Source organism: Sarcophilus harrisii, chromosome 3 (genome assembly GCF_902635505.1).
Source record: "Sarcophilus harrisii chromosome 3, mSarHar1.11, whole genome shotgun sequence".
Taxonomy (NCBI): Eukaryota; Metazoa; Chordata; class Mammalia; order Dasyuromorphia; family Dasyuridae; genus Sarcophilus; species Sarcophilus harrisii.
Genome location: NC_045428.1, coordinates 256610001 through 256625648, shown reverse-complemented (window position 1 = coordinate 256625648; position 15648 = coordinate 256610001). Strand labels below are relative to the sequence as shown.

The 15648-nt window shown below is 34.0% G+C and overlaps 1 protein-coding gene across 1 annotated transcript in view; it reads right to left on the bottom strand.

The window, feature by feature from the left end:
• The window catches only part of CFAP47 (cilia and flagella associated protein 47), a 759462-nt gene that overhangs the window by 23090 nt on the left and 720724 nt on the right, over positions 1-15648 (bottom strand). Inside the window, exon 63 of the mRNA XM_031959439.1 lies at positions 14318-14486. Within this exon, the coding sequence (XP_031815299.1) occupies positions 14318-14486 (169 nt within the window). The remainder of the gene's footprint in view (positions 1-14317; positions 14487-15648) is intronic.

Here is a 15648-nt window from a genome sequence, read left to right as displayed (position 1 = left end):
AACTATGGGAACTCTTCAGCCTGGACTTCCATCTCCCACTAGTTGCCTAGAAATGGCCTCTTTGGGTCATAGATAAGATTGTTCTTTTATCCCTCTGGATAAGAAAGGATATGAAAAGATTTGTTTTCAGTGGCGTTAACATGAGCCTTATAAAAGATATGAATGGACAGTTTTGCCACAGTGAATGAAAAACAGCCCTACTATTTCAAATGTATTTGCTGCTGCTCTTGCCTAAAGAAAAGCATTCCCAAAAGTTATGCTATTACATTTGGATGACATTTTGGGATGTGACCTGGGAACAAATGTTAGAGGTTCTACAAAAAACATGAAACACTAAGGAATTACAAATTATACATAGCACAGAAAAACTCAAAGACAGCCCTTTTCAATATTTAGGATATGAAGTATACCCTAAAGGTGCTTACAGTTCAAAACTCTCCTTAAGAACAGAAAAGCTAAACAATTGAATGATTTTCAGAAATTGTTGGAGATATCCAATGGATGAGACCAGTGTTAGGTTTGACTACCTACAATTCAACCGTTATATGACATTTTAAGGGGGACAGTGTTTTAAATTCCCCTGCCACTTACAAAAGAAGCTCAAAGGCTTTGAGAGAAGGAAGGTTTATCAATGTTTGAAAGGTCACCAAAAACCCTTGGAATATCAGTTTTTGCCACAAAAAGGCACCAAGATCCTTCATCAAGGACACAGTGTGTAATAGGGAACCTCCTTTAACCAGAACAAAGCCTTACTCCCTACCATTTGTTAGAATTTTATTAAAGGCACCAAAGGGCATACAATTATCTGGGACAAGACCTGACAAGATATCCCTTTTAACCTCCAAAAAAGGGGGCCTCCCAAAAATTTTAACATGGGGGTCTCCATTAAAGATAACTAGACTATTAATAATTGGCATGGATCTTGAAGAAAAAAGTTTCTAAAGTTCCTCTTCAAAGGACCAACTATCTTCCGGATGCATCAAAATAAATTTTTGTGTATTCAGATCTGACATAAAAGTAGTCAGAACTCCTTTCAGTCCCTCAAGGAATTGTATCGTCATTTACTCTTCATTATCCAGGGCTAAATAAATATCATTGGCCTATTAGTAGGTGTGGTAAAAATTCCACAGCCCAAATAAAATTTGATCTAATATATATCAGTTCTTTAAGAAACTTCAAGGGAGCAAGTGAAAGCATCCATAAGATCTTATATTAATGTCCATTTCTAGTGGACTTCCAGGTCCCAATTTGATGGCAATTCAAAGGCAGATACCTTCTAACTATATTGTCAATATTTGTTCCAAAAGTTCAGGCATCTCATTCTAAATATCATCGGCTGCTCGAGCTTTACTTGGAATAACAAAGAGAGAAGTAGGAGCATAGTAAAATGAGGCTTGCCCCTTTCCATTCTCCTACACTGCCTCCAGGGAAGAACCCTCGGGTTTGAGACCCAATGAAACTGGCAAATGGATGTGACCCATTATAAATCTTTTGGTGTCTGTCTTTCATCTACGTTTGGTAGACACCTTTCCAGGTTCCTTTTGAATCCAGCAGCAAAAAGAGACAGCCAGTGGTCCTTAACCTCACAAGTTTTCCATTATGGGTGTGCCACAAGCAAAAAACAGACAATGGTCCTGCTTATACTTAAAACATTTTGCACACTTTTGTGCACTGTATAGATTTTACAAACCCGGCTTCCCTTTTAATCCTCAAGGACAGGCAATAGTGGAAGGAAAACAGAGATATTAAGACCTCCTCCAAAAATAAAAGAAAGGGGACAAACCCTAGAGAACTTCAAATTACTCTTTATACTATTAACTTTTGATTTTTGACAAAGATCACGTCCGGCAGAAGGGTTTTTATAACCCCCAGAAGGTCAGTGTCAAATGGACTCCCTATCTTTAGATAATCCCATGATGTGGGAGACCCAGAAAGTGGTGAATGGGAAAGGACCAGATAGTCTAACTGCTTTGGGAGAGGGGTTTGCTTGTATCTCTACAGGTGGAGAAGGGAATGATGGGTGCCAACGAGCCATATTCCCTTGTGCATCACAGAGAGACAGAGCAGACCCTTGAAACAAAGGAAAGACCCAAGAAATAAGGGGTTCTTTTGATTGTGCTCACCATTGAAAGAGCTGGAAGGGCATTTGACTCATGGACACAAAAGATTGTTGGACTTCAAACCCTCGGAATCACTGGATTCTCTGAGCCATAGGGATAAAACCCTGGAATCATTGACTTGAGACATAGGATTGAAAATCCTCAGGAATCTTGGATTCTCGGACATAGGAAAAAACCTCAGTATTTTGAGAAATGATAAGACTGTTACAACATTTCAAAATCTGCTGGAACATTGGATTCCCTAACACATAAAAAAGACTTTTGCAGGACTTAAACTCAGGGGAATCATTGATTCCTGACAAGGAAACAATGGAAAGATTGGTTTTGAATCTCTTGGTTGCAAGAAGGTGATGTTGGGACTTTGTTTACATACCCTCCTTTAGGACTTCTGGGTTCTTTTCCAACACCATGTTGATTTATATTGTTTGCTATTCCGCTTTTTGGTGTACAATTCATGTTTGTTAACCCATCGAGCCTGCACTGACTGGGGGAGGGTCATCCCTAATAGCCCTGCGTTATTGCTATGTGCTTGTGTAATATCCCGTCCTGATGGGTTTGTGATAAAAGACCTTTCGCCCAAAACCCACAACCCCCATTTCCTTTTGGGTTTTTCATTCCCTTCCTGAGATGTCATAGGGCTGATCATTCCTTTTTGCTTTCACCGCCTTTTCTGAGAAGTCAGGAGGTTGTGTCACCTCCTTTCGGTGCTTTCCCTCCTCTCTGGAAGTTAGGAAGGCTGTGATCACCTCCCCCTTGTCTGACCTCCAGGAGTCAGGGATGGCATGACCACCTGTGTTCTAAAATAAAAGAAAGCGGGAGATGTAATGGGCTGAGGTTTGAGTTGATGCACTGAGGTCCCAAGTGCGTGGGGCTAAATAGCAATTGGGCTATACTCTATTAATATACATGATTGGATAAAGAATGGTCCCTGCCCACTCTCCGTGCAAGTCCTGATGTGTTGTATAGGAAATGACGATTTTGGTGGGTGGAGGCAGAGAGAGACAGGAAGAGAAGCTGGGGGAGATTGGGCCTGGGTTCGAGACTCCGAGCTGCTGGTTGTGTGGCTGCTGGTCCAGCTAGCTTCTTGACTCAGCTGCACACATTGCTATCACTGATTCTCTTCCACCTCCGATCCTTCTTCACTGAGAATAAAGACTGACAGTTTTCCCCTAACCTGAATTCCAGACTCCTGCTGATTTAAAAATACACGATCTTCGCACTGATGGTTTTAAAAAGATGTTACTGATCATTTTAAAGAAAACTCCATTTATTCCTAAACTCTCTACTCTTTTCAATTTATGGATATTGCATTTTGTCAAATGCTTTTTCTGCATCTATTAAGATAATGAAATGATTTCTATTGGTTTGGTTATTAATAAAGTCAATTATGCCAATAGTTTTCCTCATAATGAACCAGCCCTAAATTCCTAGTATAGAAAATATTTGTTAATGATGTATTATCCTTGTGATAACTTGCTATAATCTCTTTGCTGATATTTTATTTAAGATTTTTGCATCAATATTCTTAGGAAAATTGGTCTATAATTTTCTTTCTCTATTTTGACTCTATCTGGTTTAGGTATCAGCACTATATATATATCATAAAATGCATTTGGTAGAACTCTTTCTTTCCCAATTTTCCAAATAGTTTTCATAGTACTGGAATTAATGGTTCTTCAAATGTTTGGTAGATTTCACTTGTCCATTCATCAATTACTTTTTCTAAAATGGTATTATTTAAGTAATTTACTTCCTCCTCTATTAGTCTTGGCAATCTATATTTTTGTAAGTTTTCATTCATTTCATTGAGATTATCAAATTTATTAGCAAACAGTTGAACAAAACACCACTAATTAATGCTCTAAATTATTTTTATTTTTTATATGAGTAATTTGATTTTCTTCTTTCCTTTTTCTAATCAAATTAACTAAAGGTTTGTCTATTTTGATGTTTTTTCATAAAATTAACTCACTTTTGTTTATTATTTCAAAAGTTTTCTTACTTTCAATTTTATTAATCTCTCCTTTCATTTTCAGAATTTCAAATATGCTCTTTAACTGGGGGTTTTTACTTTGTTCTTTTTCTAGCTTTTTTGATTTCATGCTCAATTCATTGATCTCTTTATTTATGCAAGTAAGCATCTAGAGATATAAAATTTCTCCTAAGAACTGCTTTGGCTGCATTCCATAAAGTTTGGCATATTGTCTCACCGTTGTCATTCTCTTGGATGAACCTGTCAATTATGTCTGTTATTTCACTCATTCTTAAAGATTAGAATGTTTGATTTCCAATTAATTTTTGGTATATTTTTCCTTGGCTTTTTATTACATGTAATTTTTATTGCATCTTGATTTAAAATGGATGGATTTACTATTTCTGCCTTTCTGAATTTGATTTTGAGGTTTTTATCTCCTAATACATGGTTAATTTTTGTGTAGGTTCCCTGTACCACTGAGAAAACGTGCAATCCATTCTCTTTCCATTTAATTTTCTCCAAAGATCTATCATATCTAACTTTTTTTTACATCCTTGACTTCTTTCTTATCTTTTTTATTTATTTAGTTTGATTTATTTCGTTTTATTAAAGTAAGGTTGAGATTCCCCCAGTATAGATTTGCTGTCTATTTCTTCTTTCAGCTAGCTCCCTTAACTTCTCCACTAGGAATCTAGATGCTATACCCAAATGACATACTACTTGAATATGTGTTTAGTATTGATATTACTTCAGTATCTATGGTACCCTTAAGCAAAATGTTGTTTCTTTCCTCATCTCTTTTAATGAGATCTATTTCTGCTTTTGCTTGATTTGAAATCAAGACTGTTATCTCTGCTTTTTTTTTTTTTTTTACTTCAGATGAAGCATAAATTTAGCTCCAACCTTTTACCTTTACTCTGTATGTATCACTCTACTTTAAATCTACTTTAAATGTGCTTTTTATAAAGAATGTATTGTAGAATTCTGGCTTTTAATCTAGTCTGGTATCTGCTTCCATTTTATGGGAGCGTTCATTCTATTCACATTCACAGTTAAAACTACTAATTTTGAATTTCCCACCATCTTATTTTTTTGAAGTTATACATTTCTATTTCCTTTCCTCCTTTCCCTCCTTCTCAATGTTTTGCTTCTGACTTCCACCACTCTCAATCTGTCCTTCCTTTTTACCATCCTTTCTTATCACTGTCCCCAACTACTTCCCTACAGGGTGAGACAAGTTCCTCTATTAAACTAAATATGATTGATATTTTCTCTTAGAGCCAAATCCAATGAGATTAATGTTCACACAATGTTCATCCTCCCTCTTTTCTTTCCCTCAATTCTAATAGGTCTTTTTTTTTACTTTTCATAAAATATAATTTACATTTTAATTCTCCTTCTTCTTCCAGTACAATCCCTTTTCCACCCCAGTTTCTTTTTTATATCATCACAATAAAGTCAAATTATACCTACACTAAGTATATGCTTAATAAAAATGCTGTTCTCATAAGTTAAACATATCATTTCCTATAGGGATGTAAACTTTTTAACCTTAAAAAATTTTTTTGTTTTTCCTTCCCTTTTCACCCTCTTATGCTTCTCTTGTGTTCTGTATTTGAAGATCAAATATTCTGTTCAGGTCTGGTCTTTTCATCAAACGTAAGTGTAAATCCTCTATTTCATCAAATACTCATCTTTTCCCCTGAAAGATAATGCTTCATTTTTTTTTTTTTTGGATAGTTGATACTTGGCTGAAATTCAAGTTCCTTTACCTTCTCGAATATCATATTTCAGGCCCTTTAATCCCTTAAAGTGGAAACTGCTAGGTTCCAAGTAGTCCTGATGGTGGCTCCTCAATATTTGAATTGTTTCTTTCTGGATGTTTCTGGTATTTTCTCTTTGATTTTATCATTTTGAAATTTAGCTACAATATATCTTGGGGTTTTTATATGGGAGTCTCTTTCAGGTGGTGATGGGTGGGTTTGTTCAATCATTAACTTTACCTTCTGTTTCTAAGACATCAGGGCAGTTGATGATTTCTTGAAAGATGTTGGTTAGGGTCTTTTTTTCATCATTGTTTTCAGGTACTCCAATAATTCTTAAATTATCTCTTCTGGATCTATTTAACAGGTAAATTGTTTTTCCTATGAAGTATTTTACATTTTTGTCTATATTTTCATTCTTTTGATTTTTGTTTGACTTATTCTTGATGTCTCATTGAGTCATTTACTTGTATTTATTCAATTCTAATTTTCAGTAAATTATTTTCTCAGTTAGCTTTTTTTACTTCCTTTCGCATTTGGCTAATTGAACTTTTAAATGAGTTGTTTTGTTCATTGGATTTTTTTCATATTTCACCAATTAAACATGTGCAATTCTTCTATGCATATTTTCACAATTATGCTGCACAAGAAAAACCAGATCAAGAAGGAAAAAACAAAAGAGAAAGAAAACAAAAAGTAAACAAATAACAATTAAAGTGAAATTACTATGTTGTGATCAACATTTACTTGCCACAGTGCTCTCTCTGAGTATAGATGACTCTCTTGGTAAGTCAAGAAACTGGTTTCAATCACCTCACTATTGAAAAGAACCATGTCCATCAGAATTGATTATTGTATAATCTTGTTGTTGTTCTGTACAATGTTCTTTTGTTTTTACTAACTTTACTTTGCATCAGTGCCTGTGTGTTTTTCCAAGCCTTTCTAAAATCATCCTACTGATTGTTTATTATAGAACAATAATATTACATAAAATTCAGATACCATAACCTATTCGTTCATTCTCCAACTGATGGGCATCCACTTAGTTTCCACTTCCAAGGAGTTGTTTTCTTTTTCTATTTCACTAAAACTATTGTTGAAGGAGTGATTTTCTTCAGACAATTTCTGTGTTTCCTTTTCCAAAGCTCTCAATTCCTTTCCTCATTTTTCTTCTCTCTTTTAATATCCTGTTTGAATTCTTCCAAGAGAGATTTTGAGTTGGAGAGCAACTCATATCACCTTTTGAGGTTTCATCTGGAGACATTCGTCTTTAGTGTCCTTAAGTTTTGAAATCTGTTCTCCCTTGTCTCCATAAAAGCTATCTATAGTCAGAACTCTTTTTTCCTTTTTGACTCATTTTTAAAGGTTGAGGTCTGCTCTTAGGGTAAAGGGGAGATTGTCCTAAGTTTCCTCTCTAAGCTTCAAGCTGCCCTGGGGCCAGTGTTGCTGCTTTTTTCCCATGTTGGGTGAGTGTGGCAAATTCTGGCTTGTTCAGGGGCTTATTATTTGCCTTCTGTAGTTGCATTAGAGATCTCACATTTAATTTGCTGACTCACTGGCTTCTGAATCAGGACAAGTAGCCAACACTGCTGTATTTTGGCTAAGAGCCTTCTAATAGATTTTCTTGGTGTGTGGAGGCCTCTCCTCCATGGGCTTCTTTGCTCTGTACCTGTCCTGAATTATCTCCTCCTCCTACACCCATCTGATTGAGACAGACCTTTCCTAAAGTTCTTCCAAAATATCTTCAGTTAGAAATTTGTTATACATCAAATATTTGAAGTTCATATTTGATCTGGTTTTGATTCTGAGGGAAACCAGGAAGAGCTCAAAAATGTGTCTACTCTCTCTGCTATCTTGACTCCTTCCCCAATACTTTCACTCCCAAAGTCCTGTCATCTTTTTTTAATGGTTGACTCTTCATATACTACCACTTTTCTAGAAACACAAGACTTTATAGGACCTGCTTTTTCTTCAATATGATCTACCTTCTATAGGATTCATCATAATTTTAATCTTCAAATTTTTCTTCTTGACTCACTGAATCAATTTTTAAAATATCACTTGAGCACTTGGATTATATATCTTCATCCTATGGCACTGTTTTCCTTTTGATTCACTCAAGGGATTAAGTCATACTTAATACAGAGATAAACTAGAATGCCTAAGTATCTACAGATATTTGAATAGCTTGTTATCTACCACCTTTTCTCTGATTAGATCTATAAAAGACCAGCTCTTTCTTATTAAAATCTAATGATTGTCTAGGTATGAACAAACTCAAAGGTATTAATGAAAGGCTCGGCTCGTTCTCTAAGTACTCATATTATATAGTGTCTCAAATTTTCCTATCAGTACAAAAATAAAAGTATTATTATCCCCATATAATCAATGAAGAAATATGCACAGAAAAGGGAAGTAATTTTTACAAAGTGACATAGCCAGTAAGTGCCTGATTCAGTATTTTGACTAGGTCTTTAGCTTCTAGTGCTGTTTTTTTTTCCCCCAATACATCATGTTCCCTTTCTGCAATGATGATGATGATGATGATGACAAACCAACACAATTTTTCTTTCCATTTTCTTTTTTTTTTTTTTGCTGAGGCAATTGGGGTTAAGTGAGTTGCCCAGGGTCACACAGTGCTACATGTCTAAGACCAGATTTGAACTCAGGTCCTCCTGACTTCAGGGCTGGTCCTCTATCCACTGTACCATCTAGGTGCTCACCAACACAAATTTATTACATGACTAATATATGTCAGGTACTGTGCTCAATGATAGGTATAATACAAAAGGCAAAAACAGCTCCTGACATTAGGAGAGTAAAATGTTGAAGATGCATTGTGTGAGTAGGAAAATGAGGGTGTTCTTAAGAATAATAGGGCAGGGTTTGAGGAGAAGAGAATGAATTCAAGTTTGTTTATATTGAATATCTACAGGACATCTACTGTAAGATATCTAATAGGTAGGAGAAAAGTTAATGAATAAATTAATGAATGAATAAATGAATAATCTTAATATTTTAAATCAGCATTAATACATTCATAAATCTTAGTATCATTAATCTTGTTGCTCTTTAGTAATTTTTTCAGTGATATGCAATTCTTCATGACTCCATTTGAGATTTTCTTGGCAAAGATACGACCATTGTTTGCCTTTTCCATTTTCAGCTCATTTTACAGATGAGGAACTGAGGCAAACAGAGTTAAGTGTCTTGCCCAGGATCAAATTGTTAGTAAACATATGAAGCTATATTTGAACTCAGAAATACAATGAAGAATTTTTAAAACCGTGGAATCATATCAGCTAAATTCTGTGATTATGCATTTAGTTTGAAGAATTAAAACAAAGGGGAAAATATTCCTTGACTGACTACCAATATTTATCAAGAGTATTTCAAGATATTATTTTAAAACATCAAATTTACTGGACATTCTGAGAGCTCAGGATTCCATCTGTCTTTTGATTAAAATATTGTAATTGTTTTGTCTAAGTACTTCAAAATGATTTTACTATAACATTATGTGTTTCACATAATGCTATCAAATGATAATATTACATTGCATTATGAGAATTTGATGAGAAAAACAGATTTCACTTTTTTTCATGACAGCTTAAATGTGTTCTGATTATGTTTTTCCAGAGTATTTTATTTGGGAGTTGAAAAGAAAAAATTAGAATGAAAAGATATGATAGGAACAGACATTAGATTTTCCTGTAAATCTGGTGTGAAATATGATGTGAAATGAGTGCAACTGTTCATCATAGTCAAAGATTAATCTATACCCATCTCAGCTAAGCAAAAGATTTTTTTTGGAGTTGTAGATATTTTTTCTGATGTCTAAAAAAAAAGAAGAGAAAATATGCTGAAATCCAGGGGTATATCATAGAAATTTCACATTAAAGTGACCTGCTACTAAGAAAGTAGAAAATCCATACCAATTTTCTATAATAAAGAACATTCAAATGGAATGATGTTGGCAAAACTCTCATTAACAACAATTTGTAGAAGAAACTTATCTATCACCTAATTTTCCCAAATTCCCCTTCAAATAATTTGAAATAACACCTTAAAATAAATCAAAAGTCTGGGGTGAAATATTTTTCCAGGTCAAAAGAAGTCAGAAATTTGGCAGAATAGAGATGATGCAGTGGAATGTGGGTAAAGTGTAGGACCATGGCAAACAGCAGAAGGCCTTGGGGACAACTAAATCAGCAGTTGCAGAGCTCTCAGCCCATTGTAAGGGGGTAAGACAACTGGTCAGAAGGAGATTATAGGAATTACTTTGTTGACACTTGATGTCAGGACCCTGTTGCAATTGTCTATTTATGGATCCAAGTTGCATTCCTGGATTTCAGTACTAGGTCAGGGACACCTGAGCCTGTGATGTCAGGAGAATGGGAACCCTGATCACAGTTCCAGAGTGGAAAACATCACTTGTGCACAAGCAAGGGGAGTAATAAACATGTCTCTCCTTATATTATACTATCTTGGAAGAAATGAACATTTAAAGACCATAAGAACTTGCTCTGAAAACAGATATACAAAAAATCTGAAACTTAGAACAGTACCCCTTTGCCCCCAGAAAGGAGAGTTAACCTTAAACATAAAATTAAAAGCAAGAAAAGGACTGATTAGCAAAATAACAAAATCTGATCATGCTGACAGAGAAGATAAAAATACAAAATCAAAAGACAACAAAATAAAATTTGATACCTCCAAAGCTTCAAATGAAAATATGAATTGGTGTCAGGCCCAAGAGAATTCCTGGAAGAATTCAAAAAAGGACATGAAAAATCAAAGAGGCTGAGAAAAATAGGGAAAATCAATGTGATGCAAGAAAATGATGAAAATAGTCAACATCTTGGTCAAGTGTAAAGTACAGGCTAGCTCCCTGGAGGGCTTCAGAGTCAGCCAGAGTCAGGATAAATCAAAGTCCTTGGTCTTTAGGGGGAGAAGTGAAGGAGGCAGGCAAGCTGCCATGCGGTTTGCCAAAGATGTATCCTGGATTCTGGGATCTGAAGTCTCCAACCTCTCTCCTCTTCATTCTGCCACCAAGTACCTCTCACTTCTCTCCCCTGAGCTCCAATCCTTGCCTACAATTATCTTACTACCAAGCATTCAGCAAGCACCAATGGTGAAGAGAGCCATTATCCAAATATATGCTAATAGAGCCATTGTCTCACATTAAGTAGGTAGCCTTAAGGGCTCTCTTGTCTGATTCAGAGTTTTAGCTCTCTACAGTAAAGAAAGAAATTTAAGAATAATGATGATAACAATAGTGAAGAAAACACATTAAAAAGAGAATAAGGTAAATGATAAAAGAGGCACAAAAATCCACTGAAGAAACTGAACAAGTCATTAATGAACTCCCTAAGAAAAAAATCTCCAGAGCCAGATGGATTCACAAGTGAATTCTACTAAACATTTAAAGAACAATTAATTCCAATATTAAGTAAACTTCTGGAAAAGACAGGTAAAGGTAAAGGAGTCCTGACAAATTCTTTCTATGACATAATGGCACCAATCCCTATACAAGGGAGGGTCAAAACAGAGAAAGAAAATTACAGACCAATCTCACTAATGAATATTGATGTAAAAATTTTAAATAAAATATTAGCAAAGAGATACAGCATTTTATCAGTAGGATAATCTCCTATGACTAAGTGGTATTTATGCCAGGAATACAGGGCTGGTTTAATGTCAGGAAAAGTATTACCATAATTGACAGTATCAATAATAAACCCAAAAGAAATCATATGATAATTTCAATAGATGAAGAAAAAAGCTTTTGACAAAGTACAGCATTCATTCTTATTAAAAACACTACTAATCATGGGGATAGAGGAAGCTTTCTTTAAAATAATAAATAGTATCTATCTAAAAACTACAGCAAGCATTATTGGTAATGAAAAGTAGTTGGATGCATTCCTAATGAGATCAGGGTTGAAAAAAAGGATGTCTATTATCACCACTATTATTCAACATAGTATTAGAAATGTTGGCTTTTGCAATAAAAAAAAACAAAAAGAAATTAAAGGAATTACAATAGGCAATGAGGAAATAAAACTATCACTTTGCAGATAATATGATGATATACTTGGAGAATCCTAGAAAATCATCCAAAAAAAAAAGAAAAAACTACTGGAAAGAATTCACAGCTTTAGCTAAGTTGCAGGATATAAAATAAATCCATATAACTCATCAGCATTTCTTTACATTACTGACAAAACCCATCAGTAACAGATAGAAAGAAAAATTCCATTTAAAATTACCGTGGACAAAATAAAATACTTGGGGGTCTATCTGCCAAGAAAAATCCAAGCACAATTACAAAACATTTCTCACACAAATAAAATCAGATCTAAACAATTGGAAAATTATCAATTTTTGATGGCGAGGCCGAGCTAATGGAATAAAAATGACAATTTTGCCTAAATTGGTCTACTTGTTCAATGCCAAACCAATCAAATTGAAAAACATTATTTTATAGAGTTAGAAAAAATAATAACAAAATTCAACTAGAAAAACAAAAGGTTAAGAATATCAAGGGAATCAATAAAGAAAACTAAGGATGGTGTTTTAGCAGTACCAAATCTAAAACCATATTATAAAGCAGCAATAATCAAAACCATTTAATACTAGCTAAGAAATAGAGAGGTGGATCAGTGGAATAGATTAGAGACTCATGGCACAATAATAAAAGCCTATAGTAATCTAGTATTTGATAAACTCCCAAACTCCATCTTCTGGAATAATAACTCACTATTTGACAAAAATTGCTGGAAAAACTGGAAAATAATGTAAGAAAATCAATATAGACCTTCACACCCCATACCAAAATAAGTTCAAAATGGATACATGATCAGGCATAATGGATGACACCATAAACAAATTAGGAGGACAAGAGATAATTTATCTTTCAGATATTTGGAGAAAGGAAGAATTTGTGACCAAAGAACTAGAGAACATTATAAAATGCAAAACAGACAATTTTTGTTACATTAAATTAATTTTTTATACAAATAAATCCATCAGAAACAAGATTAAAAGGAAGGTACAAAACTAGGGAAAAAATCCTTGCAGCCAGTTTTTCTGATAAAAGTATCATTTCTAAAATATATGAAGAACTGAGACAAATTTTTAAGAATACAATTTGTTTCCAGTTTAAAAATGGTCAAAAGATATGAACAGACAATTTTGAGATGGTTAAATTAGTCATTTATAGTTATATGAAAAAATGCTCTAAATCATTATTGATTAGAGAAATTCAAAGTAAAATAACTCTGAGGTACCACCTCACACTTTTCAGAATGGGTAAGATGACAGGAAATGATAATGTTATATATTAAAGGAGATGTGGGAAAAGTGGGACATTATTGCAGTTGGTGGATGTAAAATGATCCAACCATTCTGGAGAGCAATCTGCAATTATGCCCAAAGAATTAACAAACTGTATTCTCTTTGACCCGGAAATACCATTATTGATCTGTATCCCAAGGAAATCAAAAAGGAGGAAAAAGAAACCACATGTGCAAAAATGTTTGTAGCACCTCTTTTTCTGGTAGCAAAGAACTGGGAAAGGAATGGATACCCATCAATTGGGGAATGGCTGAATAAGTTGTCATATATGAAGGTAATGAAATATTATTGTTGCATAAAAATACTGATTTTTAAAAAGGCCTAGAAAGATTTATGTGAACTGATGCTGAAAGAAATGAGCAGAACCAGGAATACATTGTGAACAATAACATAATGATCAATTATGAAAGACTTTGTTCTTCCCAGTGGTTCTCTGATCCAAAGCATTCCCAATACATTTTGGACAGAAATGCCATCTGTATCCAAAAAAGAACTAAGGAAACTGAATATAATCAACACATGTTATGTCTGCTTCTTTTTTCTGTTTTTCTCCCCTCTCCCATAGTTTTTCCCTTTTGCTCTGGTTTTTATTAAAAATAAACTTATTATAATAAAAAAACAATAAAACAACATCAAAAGAATGAAAAATAGAAGAAAATGCAAGCTAGTCACATCACTTATCACTGTTTTGTTTCTTGCTTCAACAGTGTTTGTACAAAACAGATCTGGGATCCTCCAGCTCCCCTTGATTTTGATCTCACCTTTCTGAAACCTTCCTGCCACTGGGACTAGCTGATCCATTTTATCCACCTCCAGGACCAGGCACTTGCTCTCTTTACCATTGGTACTTTAAACTCTACATCACAGTTATGCTAAAATTACTTTTCTGAGACCAAGGCCAAGATTTATGTGAAAGTCCTTAAGTGAAAACTTTGAAATATATTTTGTTAATTTAACTCTCATGATCAATGGTGAAGATGTGGAAGAAACAAATGTGCACATACACATGTACAAACACCTTTAAGTTATTTGAAAGAATGTTTTTAGATTTTTCATAAACACATAAAAATACTTGACTATTTGATTTTTCAAGAACTCACCTGTATTACCAATGTTGCCTGATGCTTCCTGCTATACATTTTTGGCGTGAATCCAACATTGATAAGTGTTCCAGCAGTGTGAAGTGGAAGAAGTTCTCCCATCTGAGGTTTTACAAAAAACTCTTCATCACTTCCTGGTAGGAAATATGCAGTGAATGACTCTGGGTACCTAGAAAAATGTATGAAAATCATCCTATTAAAGCAGATCATTATACCAATCCATGTGAAGAAAACTTGATGAATATAGCTGATATCCTGCTGCAGTAGGCTTACAATTAAACATTAATGATGCTATACAGCTGTGAGCCCTGATACTTGTTATTTCATGGAATGCTTAGAGAATAATAATGAAAGGGGCTTGAAAATGATAATAATAAAAATGATATTCTTTTCTAGGACTGCACAAAGCAACTCAAAATGAAATTTTAATCATGTGCCATAATTACTCATGTAAAATAATGTTTCATGTAAAGTATGTCTTCTAGCTCCAAACACTTGGGTTAAATAATCCTTCTTAAATGTGTCAAATTAAAATTGAAATCATACTGGCCACTATATAACTTTTCATCTGTGTTCTCATGCCATTCTGGATGTACAGTTATGATGGGAGTTCATATCTATGAAAGGAGAGTGAAAGAGGGAAATGACAACAACAACATCATTTACAGAGTTCTTTAAAACATTTAATATGAAATTCACTTTCCATTATGTTAACTGAATTAAATGAAAATGACTTGTAAAATGTAAAATAAGATATATTGGAGTTATTTACTCAGTGATGAAGAGGACTTAAAATCTGGCTAAGGAAATAATTTATTTAACTTAAAGCTGTAAGTGGCTATTTAAGTACAAGAAAGATAATAATATCAAGATGTTAGTAACAAGGTTGATATAATTACATAATATGGTTTCTGCTTACAGAACAATTTCTATTAGCTCCTATTTGTATTAGAATTTATCAGGAATTTACTATAGGACTGTAATGGCAGGCAATAAATATGATATGTTTTTTTTTTCCTTATCAGCAACAGTTAGAGGTATATGATTCTATCAACACCAGTCTTTAGACTACCTGACCTTCATCAGATGAAATAGCATTGATCTGATTTCTTCACTTAAGTTAATTTACTGACACTTGAATATTGAATTTAATGTTTTAGACACATTCCATTTTCAATTTTTTATTTATTTTCCCAGATGTAGATAGACCATCCCTTGTCATCTCTGAGATCTGTGGAAAAGGAATGAACTGATGGCCAAAAACAATAAACAACATAATGAAATGAAAAATGAATTATTTTAATTATACCTAATTAAAAAGTTTTTATACA